This window comes from Ictidomys tridecemlineatus, chromosome 7, assembly GCF_052094955.1.
Source record: "Ictidomys tridecemlineatus isolate mIctTri1 chromosome 7, mIctTri1.hap1, whole genome shotgun sequence".
Lineage (NCBI taxonomy): Eukaryota > Metazoa > Chordata > Mammalia > Rodentia > Sciuridae > Ictidomys > Ictidomys tridecemlineatus.
The window spans coordinates 130,314,540-130,336,617 of record NC_135483.1 but is presented as its reverse complement, the minus strand read 5'-3'; the positions used below and the strand labels follow the sequence as shown (position 1 = coordinate 130,336,617).

The following is a 22,078-nucleotide window of genomic DNA, read 5'->3' as shown; positions in this document are numbered from 1 at the left end:
TTGAAATATAGTCCTATGAATTCACAATCCAGACCAAATCATGGAACTTTACCATTTCTATGTCACTGTTGTTCTCTCCCTTCCTTCTTCAACTTTCTCTCTTCGAGAGAATCACTATTCAGAATATTGTGTTATTATCTCCTTGTTTTTCTTTTTAGTTTTAAAAATTACTCACATACCTATTCTTACACAATACACTGATTAGTTATGTTTTGTTCTTGAACTTCATACAAGTAGAATCATGTTTCACATATTCTGTTGGCTTGTTTCTTTGAAATGATCCATATTGAATCTTTTGAAATGATCTACATTGATACTGTCAACTGTAGTTACTTATCTTTGCTGCTGTAGTGTTGCATTCACTGAAACCTTTTTATTATTCTACAGTTGCTGGGCTTTTGAGTTCTTTTCACTAATTATGAGTATTCCTGTGCATAGGAGAATTTCTTTAAGGTATAAAATTGGTAATGTCAAAGTATATTCTAAAGTGATGGTCTTGCCTCCTTCCACATGCAAGCAAGAGTTTTCAAGAATTTCCCTTTTTCCATACCTTCACCTACTCTTTCTACTTTCAGAATTCTTAATTTTTGCCAATCTGATGGTCAGTCTAAAGTGGCTTTTTATTATTATTTTAACTTACACTTACCTTGTTACTAGTGAATTTTAACATCTTTTCATCTGTTTGTAGCCCACTTGTGCTTCCTTCTTTCTGAAATATGCATCCATTCTTTTAGTCTTATTCCAACAAGTTATCCTTTTTCTACTGAATCCGAAAAGAGAGGGAGTGTGTGTGTGTGTGTGTGTGTATGTGTGTGTATGTATATATATATATATATGTATTTTAAATTTTTGTAGCTATTTGCATTAAAATATTACCATTTTGTGTCTTTTTTCCCACTCACTGCCTTTATAGAATTCTTCTATGAATCAAGGTTCTTAATATAATCAGAATTAACAATCTTGGGGCTGGGATTGTAGCTCAGTTGAAAGCACTTGCCTAGCACATGTGAGGCACTGGGTTCGATCCTTAGCACCACATAATAAGTAAGTAAGTAAGTAAGTAAGTAAATAAATAAATAAAAATTGATGAAAAAAATTTTTTAAGTTAACAATCTTGTACCATTATTTACCTTATTAGAAAAATCTTTTCCTCCATCAAATACAAAAGCTGTTCTCTTATGTTGTGTTCCAATGGCTTCAAAGTTTTGTTTTCCACTCCTAGGTCTTTAATCCATCTGAACTCTCCTCTACCTTTAGTGTTTGTAGGGCAGGGCTTTGATTTCATTTTTATTCTCATGTGGATATCCAATTGACCAGAATCCTTTCTCAAAAAATGCATTCTTGCCCTAGCGCTGTATCATACCAACTCAGTCAAAAATCAAGCATCAATATAAGAGCAGGTCTGCTTTTAGGCTCTCTACAATAGGCTCGATTTTCATCAATGATGGGTGGGGGGAGACAGTAAGTAGAACAGTTTACGTGTGGCAACTTTCCATTTTTCTTGAAACTAGACCTTCTAGTGATTGTTCTCAACTTCTCTCTCTTCCCTCTGTCACTCCTCTGAACCAGGGCTCCTAGTCTTCCTGGGTTCCTCAAACATCAGTTTGTGTCAGTTCTCTTCTTGGAAACATTAAAGGATCTCAAGTTGAAATGATAAATGGAATTTTTTAAAACCTCTTCCTAGCTGGAGAGTGAACAGTTTCAATCTTCAGATTGACATCAACCTCAAGAGTGCCCATAATACAGCAGAAACTGAGTAAATACTAGTTTCTGAATAGCATTTCATATAAGTGAGAGGGGCATGGTTTGCCTTCTAGCATATCCCAAATGTTATTCCATGAACTACATTTATTTTGTTTTTGTCCAACATGTATGTCCTAGATATTTGTCTAAGTCACATAAAGATGATAAGGGTTTCACTTCACTGTTTCATCATAATTTAAAGGCATCTTTTTAAATCACACAAAAATGTAACTGTTTAACAAAATCAGTTTGAGTTATCCTGTGCTGTTAAGAAGTGACTCTAAGAAAACTAAAATGACAAAACAAAGTAATCAGGGTCTATTTAACAGCAAATAAAATTTTCATTGCATTTTATTAGCTGTGCAGGGACACAATTTGGGGATGTTTTCATACCTATCCTATCGTATGTTTTGGTATTATCTGTTTTTTGAGCTAGAATATAAAAGTCTTCTGCAGGCAACTTCAGGGACCAATTAACTCCATTAAATTATATCCAGTTATGTAGTGAACTGAACCACGGCTCGTCTGGGGCTGTCTAGAGCTGTGACAATTAGGAGATGGAGAGAGGCAGAAAGAGAGAGATTGATTTTATGTGTCACTGAAGCACACTGCAACAATATGCCAGCGTGACTTTCAAAATGGCCTTAAAATATTCCAAACTCAGGGAGTTCCCTTGCTCCTGAGTGGGAGTTGACAGACTGTCTGGCAGCATTAGAAAGAGACAGAGAAAAGCTGATGTCTATATTGTGTCCTCTAATAACATTCTGCCTCTTTGCGGCATCTCCCCCTTAGAAGGATCCGTCAATTTGTTGTTGGAAGAGAGAGAGAGAGAGAGAGAGAGAGAGAGAGAGAGAGAGAGAGAGAGAGAGAGAGAGAGAGAGAGAGAGAGAGAGAGAGAGGGTGTGTGTGTGTGTGTGTATGTGTGTGTGAGTGTGTGAGCTTTGTCTCCCCCTTGTGCGGGGGGGCGTGATTTCACCTTTCACATCTGGGAAACGAAGGACACTAACCCTCCCAAGGTCACCTAGAAAAATAGTGTTGTGGCCCGATGCGGGGGTGGGAGCAACAGAACCCAGGTTACCTGACTCCAGTTTTGTAGTTCGGCACTAAATCATTTTCCTTCCCTTGTGAAAAAAAAAAAAAAATCATTGGGCGGGGGTGAGCGGGGAAGTGAGAGATTAATCAGATTTTCTCTTTTCCCTTACCTCCCTTCCCCCTTAGGAAGATAAAAACTCAGGAAAGCAAAAGAGGTGCCCTCTCTGCAGTTCTTAATCTGGGTCCCCGCAAATCCAACTCCACTCCAACCACCCCACCCCGATACAAAGCGATCTTGGCTCCCAGGGCTCCAGGCTGTCCTACCAGAGGTGAGGAGTGGTTAAAACTCAGCCCTCACCTCCAGCGGGTCCCGGGCTCCGCGGCGCCCAGGCCCCGCCCCCGCCCGCCCTTCCCCCACGGCCTCGCACGCCAGCCCCTCTCCCCTCTCCCCTTCGGGCGCACCCACCCCAGATGCCGCCTGGCACCGAGCGCAGCCGCCGCCGTCACCGCAGCACTTTCCACTTGTATTGATCACCTCCCAGCTCTGCTCAGCCTGCTCGCCGGAGCGGAGCGCGGCCAGCGCGCCAGCCCTTGGCAGCTCCGGCGCAGTCGGGCTCCGGGAGGAAACTCCTTGGGAGCGCCCTGTCCGGGGTGCCCTCTGCGCTCTGCAGTGTCTTTCTCTCTGCCTGGGAGGAGGAGGAGGAGGAGGACGTCTGGTCCCGGCTGGGAGGTGGAGCAGCGGCAGCAGCAGCCGCCGAGGCAGCCGCCGCCGCCTCCGGAAAGGGAGAGGCAGGAGAGATCGAGACTTGGAAACCCCAAAGTGTTCGCGACCCTGCACGGCAGGCTCCCTTCCAGCTTCATGGGCAAAGTGTGGAAACAGCAGATGTACCCTCAATACGCCACCTACTACTACCCCCAGTATCTGCAAGCGAAGGTAAAGGGGCGCGGGGGGAAGGGTAGATGAGGAGGGGGCAGCGGGGGCGAGCTGCGAGCCCCCGCCGCCCCCCGGCGGAGTTGATGGAAGGTTGCTAACTATAGCGCTGGCCTGGGCAGAACCCGACTGCGCGCGGGGCGGCGGCTTCCCGGGGAGCCGATTGCGGGGATCGGGTTACAGAAAGCCGCGGGGGGGAGAGACTAGACAGGAAAGAGCCGCCAGCCCCTTCCTGGCCCGGGAGGCGGGGAGGGTCGCAGGCCCTAGCAGCGCCCCTTGTACAACGTTGGCTGGCCGACGGCCAACGCTTGGGGCCCGCGGCAGGACCCGCTGGTGGCACATCTTCGACCCCTTCTCCAGGGCCTCGCCCTGCAAGCAGTAACTCTTGGCTTCCCTGGAGTGGTGCGGAGCCTCCCGCCCCCCAGGGACGCCCCTCTACCTCCCGCGCGCGCGTTGACTGGGGCTTGAGGGAGGGCCGGGACATTTTCCTCCCCGCCTCTGGCCCTGCGCGCCCGCCCCTCGCCTCTGATCTTTGTGCGGTGTGGCACTTCACCTGGTTACTGATTTCTACTTTTACGCTGGTGTTTTGGGCAGAAAAGTGGACAAAGTTCATTTAGCATTCATTGATGTCCCTTTTAATCTTGTCTGTAGCTTTTGCAAAGGAGGGACAATGGTCAGATTTCCGCGCAGTGAAAGAAATGACTTCGCTTTTATTTTTATTTTTCTCAACTACCCTATATGTTTACCCCAGATCGATTGCCAATGCTGCTATCTCAAAAGTTGACTCGGCACACTCTTAGGTAACACAGCTAAATGACATGTAGCTAGGTAGATTGCGGCTAGCTTTCTAGGGACCCCGGGTATTTTGTTAATGGGCCTGTCTTATTTTTTCCAACAACAATTTGATGCCTCCTGAAATAAATTTTAAAAAATTACATGGGTCCACGAAGAGTGGAAATTTCACTGCTTTGGAAGCTTCTTCCACAATTTGGGAGGGCGGAAGTTGGATGCACCAGCGGCCTTCAGCCAGTATCATGTAGCCCAACTCCTGGTGCCCTTCTAGATCACAAAAGAATCAGGTATGGATGCAGTCACTGAACTTTCCATGGGAGATTGCAATCATGCCCTGCTAGCTGGCATTTGGGCATTTCTGGCCTGGTATTAAGAATCTCTGATTCAACCTTGATAAGCTTTTCTTTCTTATGCCATGTGTGGTCCCGCTGTCATGCACCTACAACATGACCCTGTATTTTTGTCCATGTAAAAAAAGGACACTTGTCAGCAAGATCGAAATTTCTTAGCACTGATGGACCACACTTACATTCCCTCCCAATTCCTTGGGTTTCCAGAGAGTAGTAAGATGGAAGCAGCAAGGATACCCCGATATTCATTTCTCTGTAGTTCTCATGTAATTGTTTTCAAGAACTTGAGGGAGATGCTAGTTTTTTTTTGTTAGCTACAATGTAGCTGTTCAAAGAAATTTTGTAGTGTAATCAATGCTCTACCTTTTAGACACGTTATATATTTAATGAACTTGTTTAAATTATGCAGTATTGGGTGTCTAAAGGACAGCCTATTCAACACTTAAGTCAATGAATAATAAATACATACACTCAGGTGAAGAAGAAAAAGAGCTATGTTACTACTGGCACATTTACCTTAGTAATTTTTATGTACCATCAGTAAGTTAGAAACCAAGTATATAACATTTAATATAGCTAATGCAATGCCATTTGGCTCCCCCACCCCACCCCCTGTAAATAATTGAAGAGAGAGACAAACAGCAAGAGCCTGCTCTAGTAATTAGGGTCGGATCCCAGAAAGCTTTAGGGCCCATTTTCTGAAAGTGTGCTTCCTGCATAAAGCATTTAATATTGATTTGTGTTACGGTAAATGACATTCTCAAAACATTTTTTTTTTTTTTTTGCTGTTTCAACTATGGAATCTGAAATCTGGTTACTCTGAATTTCTTTGTTTCAGGAGAAAGGTACACATCCTCACTTGACCTATATAATGTGGTATTAAAGTTTGGTAATTAAATCTAAATTCCCTATTGTAAAGATATCTTGATTATCTCAGGAAAATGAAAAATTATCAGATGCAGATTTTAGATAAGAAGAATTTAGAACAAATAGCCCCCTTTTTTTTTCTCCTTTACATATGTTTTGTTAATGTGGTAATAGTGTGAGTCAGTAAAAAATGCAGACTTAATAACTAGTGTTGCCTTATCTACCTAAAGAGTAAAATCTGCTGTCAGCTGTGAGGATGCTTGGCTGTATGTGTGTTTTAACCTTCCTGAAGGAAGGGATAGAAAATATCACTCTGTTTGAAGTATGGTGATATGTTTGTTAACCCCAGCTGTTTTGAAACTTCTGTTTGGAAACTATATCAAAAACAGAAGAATGGTGTAGTCATTTAAAAAGTGATTTTGACTTGTGATCAAGAGACAGATGTGATTTTTCTGGAATCAAGAAGGAATAAATGGCTGTGGTTTATTTCAACAGAGAGATAGATGATACCAATTAAAATGGCATTTTAAAATGATTTTTATTACCATATTTTTAAAAAAGTTATATATGCCAAACTCCTCTTCTTGTGTTGATGATCCAATCACATTATGTTTTGGCAAATTTGTGTGGTAATTTTTCTCATAAAAACATACTAGTTACTTCAACATTTTATGCAAATATTTATCAGGCTCTAATAGGGCACATGACCATGTTGTTTTGCTTTGTGCTTTGACAGAAAAAAATCATCAGAAAAAAGAATACATATGTACTAAGTATAAAGTAAATTTGAGAGTGTTATGGAAGGGCAGGACATGGATGGAAACAAAAAAGATTATGTAATTTTCATAATATGTTAGTGAAGAGTAGCATAGATTTCAAGTAACCTGATTTTTACACACTGTTGGATTTTTTTTTTTTTTTTTTTTTTGTATTTCTCAGGCAGGATGGTCTTATCACAGCAGGTACTCTTTATCACCTGACACATTCATTCTGTAATGTATTTTGATGTAACTTTGTAAACAAAAGCACATTATTGTTCTAAAGGATTAAAGTGACATGTTATATTATAAAAATATAAATTCAATGTCCACTTCTCAGCTGCACAGAAAACAATTGGCAGTTAACATTTTTAACTTAAATATTTGTGGGTACACATTTTCAACCAATGACTATACAAATTTTCACTTATTGTAAAGGCAACCCTTGAATTATGGTGTTTATTTGAAAGTACTACCACATATGTCACTGCCAAGTTGTGTATGCAAACATTTATCAGGATTGAAATACTTATTCTATATCTTTTGAAGAAAGGAAAGTACAAAATTTCATTTACATGGTTAGTTTGATATTTTGTACCAGCTAATAGCAATTTGACACATTTATAGTTTTCATTCATATAGTTAGAAAAATATATTTCTCTTAACTATATTAGAAGTTTGATTACATTTTTAAGTATATAGCAAGATTGATTTCTTTGTATAGGTATATGCTGAAGAGCATTTCTGAACTTAACCTTAAAATCTGATAAAACAATACATGATATTTGGGATTTCATTAGTAAGGGATACTAGGGCAAAACAGTTTCTCAATTGAAGTTTTATAGGTATTTACCATTTTGTTGAATTCCTTAACTTTTACTTATTGTAACCAAATGAATATTGTATCAACAGTATTCTTCTGTAGAAGATTAGGAATCATGATTTGATACATAAAACTGAATAAGAAAGTACATTGAAAGTACAAATGTAGAAGAACTGGGGTGTTTTGTGTCTTAAGATGTAACCACATTTTAGAGGTGGATAAAGATTGCTTAAACATATCAATTTAGTAATGTAATATTTTACACTAATAAATCAACTTAATTTCCTTAGTTAGGGATATTGTGTCTGTTTGAAAGTTGTGTCAGAAGACTCAAGGTCATGGAAATGTTAAAAAAAAGAAGATGCATTATAATGCAACACTGTAGTACCCTTCCTTACTAATAGTTTTCTTTTGGATTTCCCATTCTATTATTTTATATATTTTTTTTTCTATGTTGGTAGTCAAACTTTAAGCTAATAGAAGGAAATAGGAAGAGATAAATAAAGAGAAGTAGGAAAGCATTTAATCTTTCAATATCAGTATAGCTAGATGTACCTTACATTTTTTGTCAATCTAGACTTTGAATTTAAATTCAAAGGTGGGCAATTTCCATGTAAAACAATTTCAAGAAAATACTTTTTAAAAAACTTGACTGATAATTGTTCTAATTTTGTATTTTGCTTAATGCTTTATAAAACTTTAAATTTATCCTAGCTTACTTAACAGGTACAGAAATTTCAGTTACAGGTCTTTTTTGTAAAGACAAACAGTTTTTCGTTTAGTTTTTACTAAAAAGGAAGTTGAAAGGAAAGAAACTTATTATTTTTTTAAATTTAGGTAACCAATAAAAATCACATGAAAAAAAATTTAGAATGGAAAGTTAAGTGCTCAGGAAAAATGAAATGAATACTTAAAATTCATTCATTCTTTCTAAAGATGAAGGATTTCTTATCTAGTTTATTTCATGTTGTTTGATTCACTTAAGTTCATCTTTTCCAAGCATGGTCTTGCAACCCCATTGCCTCTCTTCACAAGATGTGAATACCTCCCTTGTTTCTGCCTAATTCCTGAAACAGTAGGTACTAAATAAATACTTGTTAATGAACATTACTCAGAAAAAAAATGCATGCAAATTTACCTTAGGCCCAAATCTACAAATATAATAATGTAGTCTAATTTTCTAATGAAATCTCAATATAGTTTAATTTATGTTTTGATTCATTTTGTTTGTGTAGCAAAACTTTTCAAATGTTTTATGAATTGAGTAAAATCCCTACAACGAATCACATATTGACTTGTTAAAGCTTAATTGATAGAGTCAAAGTGCTTTTCTGTGCAGTCTTCATTAAATATATGGATGCCAGGGGCTGGAGTTGTGGCTCAGAGGTAGAGCAGTCGCCTAGCATGCATGAAGCACTGGGTTCGATCCTCAGCACCACATAAAAATAAAATAAAGATATTGTGTCCACCTATAACCAGAAAATAAATATATAAAAAATAATACTAGATGCCAGAGAAAATCTCATTGTAGTATTTTGACTGGGAAAATATCGAAAACAATGAATTAGTTGATTCAGCCTATCTATTCTCCTTATGACTATCCCAGCTTCTCTGCCAACGCTGCCCAAATTTTCTGCTTAATTTTTCAGAATATTTCTTTCTTTTTTTGGGGGGGGGTATATTTCAGACATAGTAAAAACATTTATTCATTTAATGATTAATAACTAAAACATTAACTAGAGTTGAGATGTTAAGGATTATATAGTTATCTCTCAGTTACTGACTGATACATAACCCTAAACTTGACATTGGACCATCTAGTTCTTAAATTGGGAGAATACAGTTTCTATCCCATTCATTGTAATATTAGAGGACTAAGCAGGAATATATCAAGTTGCTCTTAAGTGAGAGTGTTTTTATTTAACATGAAATGGCTAATTTTAAAGACAACATAGTAATGATATTTCTGTTATTTAAAGACAGCTCCATAATATTTGGTATAAATCAAACCAGATATTCAAAAATTAAACATTGGGGTTTAGGGATGTTATTTGGGAAGAATTCAAAATGTTCTGATTTCTTTGTTGTATCTTTTTAATGAATAAATAGTAAAACCTGGTAGAACTTGGCTGTGTCTCTCCAGAGGCAGCCCTTGGCTGATACAGTGTCAGGGCTAGGGGTCTGGGCAGGCGATACACGGCACAGTGTCTTCTTGGAACCATGTGTATCAAATACATGTACAAATTTGAGCCCACACACAAATTTGATAATAGAAACTAAACATTTCTTAATCCAATAGATATGAGGGGGAACGAAAAGGGCAAAGGGGCTAGTGACAGCTAAGCCAACGATAAACTGAACATATATCTCCCCTAATCTAATTCCTTATTTTTGCTTAATGTATCTGGTCTCCTTAACATAATTATATGAATATTTTAATTTTTCAAACAAGTGCTGGAAAATAAGTGTGTCAAAGTGATGAGAGAGAAATGAAAAGAAGATGGCAAAATCAACATCTAGATCAGCTACGAGAGCAAATGTATAATATGGAGATTGTCATTCTCCCTCCATTTTCTTTTAAGCCTGTTCTCAAATGGATGCATGTCACTTTAGAAGATGAAGAATAAGTACAGTCTTCTTGATGATGAATATGAAAATCTCGATTCTAAAAGATTGTATGCTAATATGAAGTTAACTTGTTTATAAATCTGGCCCAGTAAGCATGGAAAACCATCCACAGGTGAATGATGTCCTACGTTGGCCAGAATGTCTATATTCTTGAATTAGGTTAACTTTTAAGATGGTAGCTTACGGAAAAATTGCTGAGGCTAAAAGCCTCTTTATGAAAAGCTAAAAACACTTGCCAATCAATTGTTGTGTTGCAGGGCCCCAGTGCAACATTTCCTGCACTTGACATTGGGAAAGGTTTGGAGGTAGAGTATCTGGTTCCTGCTTTCCAGCACTTCACAAAGTGCCAGGGAAGACAGAATAGGCACAGTACAAGAAATAAATGAAGAATATTTACAAAGTAGTATAGGCAGAAGGCAGCATATCAGCCAAAGGTCTGAGTGACAGAGAAGGCACTAAGATGTATGTGGGATTAAAAACTGCCATGCATTTTGTGAGGAAAAAGTGAAGTGCTGATAAAAGCTACAGTGAACCAGGGAATTTTAGAGAGAAACCAAGCTTTAAATAAATGAATGAAAATGTCTTGAATTGATCATCAACATTGTTTTGTCTTGTTGCTTTATAATTCTCTTGAGAGTACTTAGAATTTTTAAAGAATAACATATTTAGCACTTTGTGTTTACTCCTTCCCTTAACATTTTCTTCTTTAATTACCTTATTTTATATTATTTCTAGTTTTATGCTTACCAATGTGCTGTTAAGCCAACCTATTAAGGTTGTGACAGGCTGGTAATGTAATCCTTCAATGATGACATAATAGGTATATATAAATGTTACTTTTATTATTTTGAGCCATTTGAAATGGTGTTTGTTTCTCCTAACTCATTAGTCTTGCTTATAGCAAAGGGGAAAAAATAAGTTTGGAGTTTTAAATGCTTCTAATTTGATCATTGCCTGTAGTCTACACACCGATGTTGTGTAACGTGAGCAGGCAATTTTTTCAGAAGAGATTTTTAAAATTATTCCTGATTTTTTTGTGGACACCTCTGTATCTGATCATTAACTAATTTTAATTCTTTTAAAATAAGTTGTTATTTTAAAGCAAAAAAAAAAAAAAAAAAACAAGTGCTTTAAGACTCATATTGTCCTCTACTTGGCCTCAGTGGGGAATCCAGGACTTACCCCTCTGGCTGCCCTTTGAACATGTGCTATGCAGTTGGGCTCCTGGGTCCCAGACAAACAGTGATTTCAGGGAAAGGTCTTGTGCAACAAAATGAGATCATGTCATAGATGTCATAAATAATTTTCACTGGTCTTGAAGGAAAAAGTATCACCTTCCCAGCTCTGCAAGCATGGACCCATTTCATAAAATACCAGTTATGTTTTTACATGAATTAAAAAGTTAAGTATTTAGAATAGCAGAATTGAATGGACACCATCATGGAACATTGTGTTCTTAGCCTGAGTTTCTTGGATGAAAATTAAAGTTGCCAAAAGAAATGAATTTTATTTTATAAGCTTATATCAGTAGTATCCTCATAAAACACTACCATTCCCTCTGTTGAATACGTGTTAATCACAGTGTTTTTGAGTTGCAGTTGGGGGTTTATTTGTACTCAGAATCCTCTAAACCCCGCTTTACCCATAGAATCACAAGAGGAAATATTTTCACAGCTTGTATAACAAAGTCTCAGGTAAATTATTTGGTTATATGGAAAAGCAAATTTTATTAGAAATTTATAATACCATAAAGTTTACTTTTGTCATTCTTTTTAATTTTTTTCTTTGTCAATAGACCTTATTTTATTTATTGATATGTGGTGCTGAGTATGGAACCCAGTGCCTCACCTATGCTAGGCAAGCGTTCTGCCACTGAGCCACAACCCCAGCCCTACTTTTCTCATTCTTAACAATAAACAGGCTTTTGATGAATGCAGACATTTATGGAAAAAAAAAATGCCAAAAAAATTTATTTTCAAGTCATTATCTGAAATAATCCCAAGGCCCTCTCTGCTTCCTACAAAACAAAGCTCTGATTAATTTCATTGTTTTAAAAATGAAAGTCTTAAAAAAAAAGGTTTTTATTTTCTTTTTTGATTTCATTCCATATGATCACTTGAATACTTTTATTTAAAAAATAAATAACATCATAAAAAGAATTGACTATCAAAAAAGTAGCTAACGTTTTTCTCATTCTGTATGTGATTGGTTCAGTGATTGGGTACCTTAACTTACAATTGAGTTATGTTTTTAATAAGTTTTCTTCTATACAGTTCACTTGTCAGTTGGCTGTTTAGAACATGAAAACATTTCATATATACATTGTTAATGATAGAGTTTCCAGCCAACCCATAAGAGCCTCTAAAAGTAATTCACTTTGTAATTCACATATAGTTCTACTCATCCAACCACAGAAACAAATAACTTACCAGAAGATGTTTCTTGGAGAAGAGGGTGAGAGCTGGAATTCCAAGAATTTGTTTTTGCCCTCTTTAGACAAGTGGGAAGACAGTGCCTCTGTGCAGTTTCTTTCTTTTTTTTTTAATATTTATTTTTTAGTTGTAGTTGGACACAATACCTTTATTTTATTTATTTTCATGCGGTGCTGAGGATCAAACCCAGGGCTTCCCATGGGCTAGGTGAAAGAGCTACCGCTGAGCCATAACCCCAGCCCCACCTCTGTGCAGTTTCTAAACTGGGCTTTGAGTTTTTTAGCACTGAAGAAGGGGTTTCTAGAAAGCAGGAAGCATGGCTCAAGATGTCACAGGAGTCAGGGATTTGCAAAACCTGCTTTTGGCACTGGAGTTTCCAGCAAGGGTCAGGACCTAGAAGCCCTCCTTACTCCTAGACTAGCTCCTCACTCATCTGTTTTCTATTCTAGTGCTGGCTTCAGAGATAATCTTATTTCCTTCCCCCAATCCCCCCCCCCCCAACTAAGGGTTGCTAGGAGTGCTTTTCTCTGGCTAGATGCTTATAGCCTCATAGCTGCTCCTCGCTCTTCTCCAGCCCTGAATCAAGCAAACATCTCTCCTGGCTGGCAACCAGAAGGAAACAAAAAGACAAAGTCAAAACTGTGCACTTCTATCCCTTCTCTTTTCTTCCCCCTGGTCCACTGATAGTTCATAATTCCTAGGCACTCCCAACCTCTTGAGAATTGAATGATGGCACATATTTTCCATTCACCTCCAATTTTTTACCTAGAATTAGCATGTGGAGCACAGATGATGAAACCTACCCTGGAAGAAAAACACAGATGGTATATATCAGTCTATGTTGAAGAGGATTCCTTGTTATTTTGTTTCTGGATTGTGGGTCAACAGATTCTCAGGTGAAGAACTGGACAGGATCCAATGGCCTACCAAGTAGGAAGTTTATGGCCCTGTCCAGCAAGGGTTTGGCCAGTCTGAAAGGGTTTCTTTCCTACTTTGTCCCCTCTCCTGCCTCCAGCTTTTCATCTTAAACTCTTAAGAGTTGGTCCACCCTGGTCTTGCTTTTGATCAGTAATGGGTGTGTGTGCCTGTGATAGATCCACTGGAGTGGGCTACTCCCACTTGATATGCCCCATTCAGGGACCAAGTATATCTGACTTAATCTGGTTAAAAGTTCTTTACTATCTCTTAACGCTACAGATTATGATTAAAAGTGTGCCTACTACAATTGCCATTTTGAATAGGATTTTGAATCTGATTCCTTACCCAATATTACATGGAAATTTTAAATAAAAATTTATTTGCTAATATGTGTGTTATGGAAGCACAGACATGATGGAGTTCTTTGAAAAAGTGTATATAATTATCATAATAGAAAGTATTTTGATGAGATCCTAATTTAAATATAAATATTCCGATAGAAAGCTATTTACATTTTTTGCTAACCCATACTAAATTCAAACTCACTTTCCTTTATCTTGAACATTCAACTATTCTTTAAAAAAAATCACGAAGGAATTGTGTGCGTGCGTGTGTGTGTGTGTGTGTGTGTGTGTGTGTGCGCGTGCATGTGCGTTTTACTAATTTGCAAAAGATGAGAAAAAGATGTGTTTCTTACATGGTAATAGTTTCTCAGATTTAAATTTTTAATACCAGAAATCTTAAACATTAATTTTGATTGCTTTTTTAATTTAAGAATAGATTGCTTTTTAACATACAGATTGGGTGATAGCTGTTATTCCTACTCCTCCGTCTTTGTCACAAAATTCAAATCCATGTTTCAGGAGTACAGGATGTTCCTCCGTGCACATCCTCTGAGCCTTCAGAATTTGATTTGACTGGGCGGTCTGAGATAGCATGTTCAGATAAGTGCTCTCTGATAGTCATCTGTGTGTCTGGGCCCTAATGAACATCTGCTTTCTAGGGCGCCACAACATCACCTTTCTTTGTTTCCTCTTCCTTTGCTTCTTTGATTTGAATCTTGTTAAACCCTGCAAATGGGGTCAGTTTTGTTTGTTTTTCAGTATGTAAATCCTCCTATCTCCCTTTTTTTTTGTGGGGGGGGGATGAAGACAGATATTTTAAATATGAATGAATGCCCTGGGAATTGAAAAGGAGACTGCAGAAAGCCACAGCTACAGTTCTCTTTAACAACTCAGACATATTATATGGAAATCTTCTAGTTGAGATCATATAGATGGAATTACCAGGCCAATTTAATTAAATTCAACACACACCTGCTGAGCAGGCATTGTATTAGGCCCTGGAACATGCAAATATGTAATTAAGACATAGTTTATACCACCTTGGAGCACAGTGGGATTTTAGTTTTTGTTTGAATTTTGAATTAAAATCGTATATACATGCAATATGATGAAAAATTCGAAATATATAGTTTGATATACTCATGTTAACAGCCATCCAGGTGATGTAACATTTCCAGCACTCAGTAAGCACTTCCTTTGTACCCACCATAGGTAACTAACTTTGATATATCTTTGTAGATTGGTTTTGCTTATTTTTGCACTTCATAAAAATAAAATCATATTTTGTGTCAGGCTTTTGTGTCTGGCTTTAACTCATCCATATTTTGGTTAGATTCATTGAAGATACTATGCATATAGTTTTTTTTTTAACGCTAGGTAGTATTCCATCACATAATATAACTTCATTTATTTGCCTGTTGTATTATTAATGGTCATTTGAATTATTTCAAATTTTGGCTATTATGAATAAAATTGCTATAATTGTTTTTGTTCATATCATGTGTTCAACATATACATTAGTCCTAAGAATGGAATTTGTAGGTTGTAGTATATATGTATTTTCAGCTTTGGCAGCTATTACCAGTTTTATACTCCTGCTAGCAAAGCAGAGAAATCTGTTTTCATCTCAGTCTTTTTAATTTTAGCTCTTCTAGTCGGAGGTATCTTATGGTTTTAGTTTGTATTTCCCTGATGATTAGTGATGAGTACTTCCCCCCCCCCCCTTTTTCTCTATGACAGAGATTTGCTGTATTGACTAGCAGGCTTTGAACTCCTGGGCTCAAGCAACACTCCCACTCCAGTACTGGGATTAGGCACTAGCCACCAAGCTAGGCTTACCCTTTTTTCATATGTTCTTTGGCCAATTGGTATACTCTTGTGAAATCTATTTCAAGTTCTTTGCTCACTTTTTAAAAATAACAATCTCATGCCACACAACTCAGTGTTTGGCTCACTTTTTAAAATTTTTTAAAAATTGTTTTGTGTTTTTACATATATTCTGGATGTTATATCCTTTATCAGACATAGGTATGAGATTATCCCTCAATTCTCAATTCTCCCTTTCATTGTATGATTGAAATATTTTTAATATAATTTCTTCATTTTAGTGCAGTCCAATTTTTTGATATTTTATGATCACAAATTTTTGTGTCTGTTAAGGAAATCTTGGCTTACTTTAAGACCATGAAATAGTTTTCTACATTTTGTACTAGAAGCTGCATTTTATACTTCACATTTAGGTTTGCAGTTCTTTTCTAATTATTTTTTTTGTGTGTGTGTGTTTAGTGAGAATAGGGTCAATATTTTTTCCCTGTGTGAATATCTAACCCAGCAGCATTTATCCAAAGAAGTTTCCCTGTTTGAATTTCAGTGTCAACCTTGCTGTGAATCAGGTGACCATACTGGTGTGGTTCTTGGTCTGGATTCTTGTTTTGTTTCAAGTTTAGTCTTTGCCAATGCCACATTGTCTCAATCACTTTTGCAATTCAGTAAGTGCATATTCTTTACAGTGGTCTTAACCATTCTAGGTCTTTTGCATTTCCTTATAAATTTTACTATCAGCTTGTCAATTTCCATAAAAAGGAATCTGCTAGGATTTTTGTCAGAATGATATTAAATCTTTGGGAGAATTAATATCTTAACACTGATGTGTCTTCCAAACTATAAGTGTGATATATCTTTAATTATTTATGAACTTAACACTTTTAAGTAATTAATAATAAATACAAGGGAAAGTTCCTATTGTTTTTAAATAAATCCCATAATTTCCTTAAGTTCTGTCGTATGATAATTGACATAGACTCAGAAGAAAACAAATCTTTTGAAGAGAGAGAATATTTATTATTAGAGATCAAAATTAATTTTCAAAAGTAGCTTGCCACTGAAACTTACCCTTTAAGAACAGATGACATTCTTTTTGATTTTTCTTGAATGCATCTCCAAATATAACTGTTTTTCCTTTATACTCTTTATTCTCTCTTTGAGGCTTTGTTTATTTGATGTTGTTGTGACACTCTATTGCCCTGTCTTATATACTTATAAGCATAATAATAAATTGAACTAAATTAGTTTTGCTTGGAGAATTTTCTGACATCCCTTATGATTTTTTAATATGCCTCTGATATTGTAAACACGAAGATTGGGAATTTCCACTTAGATATTAACTTCTAAGCAACAGAGCAAGCTGCTCTCTGGGTTTCAATTCCTTCAAAACTTTTCTTAGATGTTCCAAAAGTCTTATATATAAGTATTTTTTTTTTCTTGGTTTATATTTAAAGTTTTAAGCTTTGATTACTGCCATATTCAGCCAGCCAAAAACAACTGCATAGTAGAACCTTCAAAGCTTATTAGTTCTAGCAAGGCTGGCTTAGGTTGAGTAGGTGGTTGAATTGACTTCTGAAGTTCCTTTCAACTCTACATTTTATGATTCTGGGGATTTATAAAATCCAGGAAACACAGTGTTAGAATTGGAAGACACTTTAAGATCATCTAGTCTGGGTACTCCTTTTACAGATGAGGAAAGCTACCCAGAGCAAAGAGACAGAAGCAGAGCCCTTGAGTGGCAGAGAGAGAGGGAAAGTGGCTGGAGGGCCAGCTCTGCTGAGGCCAGGGCCTGCCCTCACCATGACTGGTCAGTGCCACAGCCTGCAGATAAAGGAGGCAGATCGCACCTGAACTTCAGCACCACCAGGAGAAACTGGTTGTATGGGGTGTGTGGGGGCCAGCGGTGTCAACAGGACTCAGTAGTGGTCACTCCATCTGAGGTCATCCTTCAGTGAGGGTGGGCCAGCCTCCCACACTGCCTTCTCCACTAGCCTGGCTGCTTCTCCTGGCTCACCAAAACCAGGTCCCCAGCTGCCTCTGCTTTATCTCCATGTTTCTAACCCTTGCAGATTAGCCGGATCGCCCCTAGTGGGCAGAGAACCTGCTCAGCCTCCATTGCTCCTGGCCTATTCATAGCCTTGTTCTGTTTCTAGATTCTTCCTTTACCACATTTAAAAAAAAATCAATTTTTTTTTGTAGTTATAGGTGGACAGAATGCTTTTATTTTATTTCTTTATTTTTATGTGGCGCTGAGGATTGAACCCAGTGCCTCATGCATGCTAGGCAAGCGCTCTACCACTGAGCCCCAACCCCAGACCCCTTTACCACATTTTTAAGGGACACTGTTTTCATGGCCCTGGATCTGGGGCTAAAATGCTCAACATTTCAGCAAACCTGGAACTTTTCCACGCTAGCCCGGTAGACTTCTGACTACTTCATTCTTGGTAAACTTGGTAAAGTTAATTCCTGCTAATTAACCTGCTGTAACCTATTAGGTTTTTGGTTGTTGTTGAACCACCAAAAAACCCAATAAGCCCCTGATTAAACCTCTCTGCCTGTTGAAGTCAGCTGTCTTGTTTACTATCTTGATGGGATCCACCTTGTTTCTAAGTTGGCTGCTACATGCTTGTTTCTGGTGTTTTCCTGAGATACTTGAACATTGTTTCAGATTGGCAGCCTTTGGCACTCATCTTGCAAACAGACTTCAGGAGTTCTGTTGTGGACAATGGTGTGGATAGCCTTAGAAAGACAAAATGCACAGTAGGTGGTCAATAAGCCCATTGTAAATTTGAGCATAGCTTTTTTCTGGTGCTGTTTGAATCATATACTTATTAAGCTCATGTGCTGCAATTGTCATGATTGGCCGTGTGCGTGTGCCATGCATTAGGGAAATCAAATACAGAAGAAATTGGGATATATTAAGCAAATAAGAGAGACTGATTTTTCCACAATTCACAAAAAAGATTCACCAGTGAAAATGCCTCCTTAGCTCATTTCCACGTTTCAAAGATTATTACAGGTCACTAACTTGTTGACAGAAAGTATAATTTAAAGTTAAGCTATCAGGAACCATGGCTTATTAAAGGTTAATTAGATATTAAGAAAAATGGTTTGTGGAAGAATTTCCTAAGTTCGTTGGAAAGGGTGAGTTTATTTTATCATATTTGAATTACACCCAACTCCTTAGGGTTGCATGATTGGGTAAAAGCAAGATACAACAGTAACTAGCTTTGTTTGTTTTGGTTTTATTTCTCATTGTTTCAAGGGTCCTTTGCTCTGGTTGGTTCCATCTTTTCTTTCTTCCTAGAGGTGTATGTGACCCTAACTGGTGAACTCTGCAAATTGTGGGATACACAGAAAGAATTGATGGAAAGGACTGTTGGGCAGTGTAAAATCATGTTACCTGTAGTGAAACAAGTAGTGTGTGGACCATTATTGCTTGACAAGTGTGATAGTTAGGAGGCTTCCAGAAAGGTGGTACCACATGGAAAGACATGGCTTGGTAGAGAGCACAGGGCTTTTACAGAGCAGTTGACTGCTTGGGCTAGAAGGTTCTCTTGGTTGGGATTTGGGGAATCATCTTAAACAACATGTTGAGCCCAAACATTTTTCTGTTAATAATATTCAGATGTAAATAGGTTGTTTTGAATCTCTCCCAAAACACAGCCATAACCTTGTACTTGCATTTCCTTTGCTTATTTAATTTTCATCAGTGAAAGAGAGGCATGCTTGACATCTTAGTCAGGTACATTATTTGTCTAAGTTAAAAATGTAGATATTCATTCAGAGATTTAAAGTCTAGGAGGAAAGGGAAGATTCAAATAAGCAGATAAAGAATTATTATCCCTAGAAATATAGGACATTTCCTTTCTGATCCACGTTTAATTCCTAAACTAAAAATTTGGATAACCTTCATTTAACTTTCTCAAAATATTACGAAGCGTTTGAGCACAACTTACTCCTGTTTTAAGAACATGCAGGTACATCGAGGAGGATTTATTCTTGCTCATTCTTGGGCAGCCTGTAAAATCTCATTCTTAGGACATTTTAAAAATAGAGACGTTAGGGTTTACTAATTTGATTTTTCTTTTTCTTATTATATTTTAACTTTCACTAAGTGGCATTTCATTTAGACTGTACTGCATAATACATTTATATTTAATGTTATGGGGGAAAGGCTGAGGAAGTCAGAAAATAGAAGGAAAGAATAAACATCAAATGAGGTCACATGTATGACTTAGTAAGTGGTTAGCATTTTGTTAAAATTAATTTGTGTACACATAAGCTTCCTGCACAAGAATGTAAGATTCCTAAAGATAAGAACTATATTCAATTTTGTGACTACTACAATGCTTTGCACATAGTAGGTACTTAATAAAATACTTATTGAATCCATCTTTTGTTTACTTAACATGATAGAGATAGGAGGCACAGGCTAGGTTTTTTAGAATGAAACACTTCAGTTTCAAATGCGTACATGGTTACAATAAATGTAGGCTTTAAGTCTGAGTTATCCAATCAGTGTTCTCAATCTTGAGTAGTAGACTTTTTTCTTGGTGTTCTTGAAGTGATCAACTACTATTAAGCTAGTTTGTCATTGTCACATAAGTACTTCATAAAGAATAAGAACAAAATATTCAGTTGTTATATTAAATTAAATAACAGTTGTCCCTTGACATCCAAAGGGATAGGTTCCAGAACACCCCCTCCTCTCTTCCACTGCATACCAAAGTCTGCAGATGCTCAATCACTTATTTAAAAGGTATAGTAGCCAGGCACAGTGGTGCACGCCTGTGATCCCAGCAGCTCCATAGGCTGAGGCAGGAGGATCACAAGTTCAAAGCCAGTCTCAGCAAAAGTGGGGCCCTAAGCAACTCAGTGAGACCCTGTCTCTAAATAAAATACAAAAAAGGGCTGGGGATGTGGCTCAGTGGTTGAGTTCTCCTGGGTTCAATCTCCAATAACCCCTCCCCCCAAACAGTGTGTTATTTGCATGCCATGTGTATTGCACACATACTTTCATATACTTAAATTTATCTCTGATTATTTGCAATACCTAACATAAATGATAAATAAGCAGTTGTTACACACATTGATTTAAAATTTGCATTACTTTTATGGTTGTATTACTCTCCCCAGCCCCCCAAATATTTTCAATCCATGCCTGGTTGAATTTGAGGCTGCAGAACCCTTAGATATATATAGTTGACATAATATGTATAGAAATGGTGGCATTAAAATGAAAATTTCTTACTCTATTAATATAATTTTTCAAATAACTTGTGATGGCATCTTATTGAAAAGCAATTATACTTTAAGAAGAAAAGAAAAAGTTTCTAAAGTCTATTCCTTAGGATTAACTGTAGATCTCCAAGGGGCTAGAACTGTGTCTAGCAGGAACAGTGATTATATGGGTTTGGATTACAGTAGAAAACATGCGACATACACTAGGTATTAAAGGAAAGTTTACTAAACAGAAATATCTACATATGTGTTGGCAAGACTTAGGGGAACCAAAAAGAGACAATGACATATTCTTTAGCCAGCAAAGAATGGGCATCTTTACTAGGCAGAGCCTGAAGGAGCAGAGTGGGGACAGTTACCAGATCTGGAGGGTGGCCCTGTAAGAAAGCTGCTGAAGGAGCAGTGACCTTCAGTCAAGGACCAAGACCAACCTATGTTGACCAGACATCCCTTTGTCTCTTCCCACCTCCAGATCTGCCAGTGCCTCTGACTAGAACCAATAGAATGCTAGAGGGAGGAGCCTCTGGTGATGCTTGCATGTGGTCACCTCCTAGAGTATAGAGCCCCTTGGAGAACACAGAGAGGCAGGTGGAGGCTTGAGGATCGGCAAATTCTTTTGAATAACTGTGTGGTTGCTTATTGCTTTTCTTAATGGATCGTTTTGTATCTTTCAGTTAACAGTACTACTTATTACCTTCTTAAATATCTCTTATTATTATTCAAATGAGTGAAATAAACAATATTTGATGAGTATCTACTATATGCAAAGCATTTGACAGGCCTATTGCTATCAAAAGTGGATCAGTTTCTAAGAAAATTAGCTGCTGTGAGAGTTGTACTTTGCTTTCCATAATAAATACCTAAACCAGCCAAATAAGCATTGACATTAAGTACTTTGAAGCGACATTATAAAGTAACCGGAAGCACCTCATTTCAAGTGAATTTGGGAAACTTGCTATCTAAAGCAATTCTATAGTGCAGTTCTGTCCAGAAGAACTTACTGTGATATTGAAAAATGTTCTATCTGATGCAGTCCTACTGGCTCTATGGGTCTATTAAGCCTTTGAAATTTGGCTAGTGTGACTGAGAGACTGAATTTTAAATTATTAGCTACTTGTGACTAATGGCTCTTGTATTGGACACTGCAGCTACTGTAAACTTAAGTAGGTCTGCTTTCCCTGACTTGATATTTTTGTTAATCCATTTTGAAAAAAAATTGGATCTTACAGTTTCAAATTTTTGGATTGGTGACCTCCATTTATAGGAACCCTGCAAATATTGGTGACCAGCATGGTGAAGTGACTAAGGTGAGGAAATGAAGGTTTTGGCTAATGAAGGCAAAGCAAAAATACAGGAACCCTTTTTACTGATAGGGTACATGTTTTACAAAGT

General features: G+C 37.5%; 1 protein-coding gene across 8 annotated transcripts in view; it reads left to right on the top strand.

Annotated features, from left to right (window-relative positions):
- Positions 1–2,939: 2,939 nt before the first annotated feature.
- Rbms1 (RNA binding motif single stranded interacting protein 1) overlaps positions 2,940–22,078 on the top strand; it is a 205,220-nt gene continuing 186,081 nt past the window's right edge. For 2 of the 8 annotated variants that reach the window (XM_005315759.5, XM_078017468.1), the window contains exon 1: positions 2,940–3,709. In XM_005315759.5, coding sequence (XP_005315816.1) covers positions 3,635–3,709 — 75 coding nt within the window. In that variant the 5' untranslated portion in view covers positions 2,940–3,634. The remainder of the gene's footprint in view (positions 3,710–22,078) is intronic. The other 6 variants (XM_078017469.1, XM_005315758.5, XM_078017467.1 and 3 more) reach the window with 5 other exon arrangements.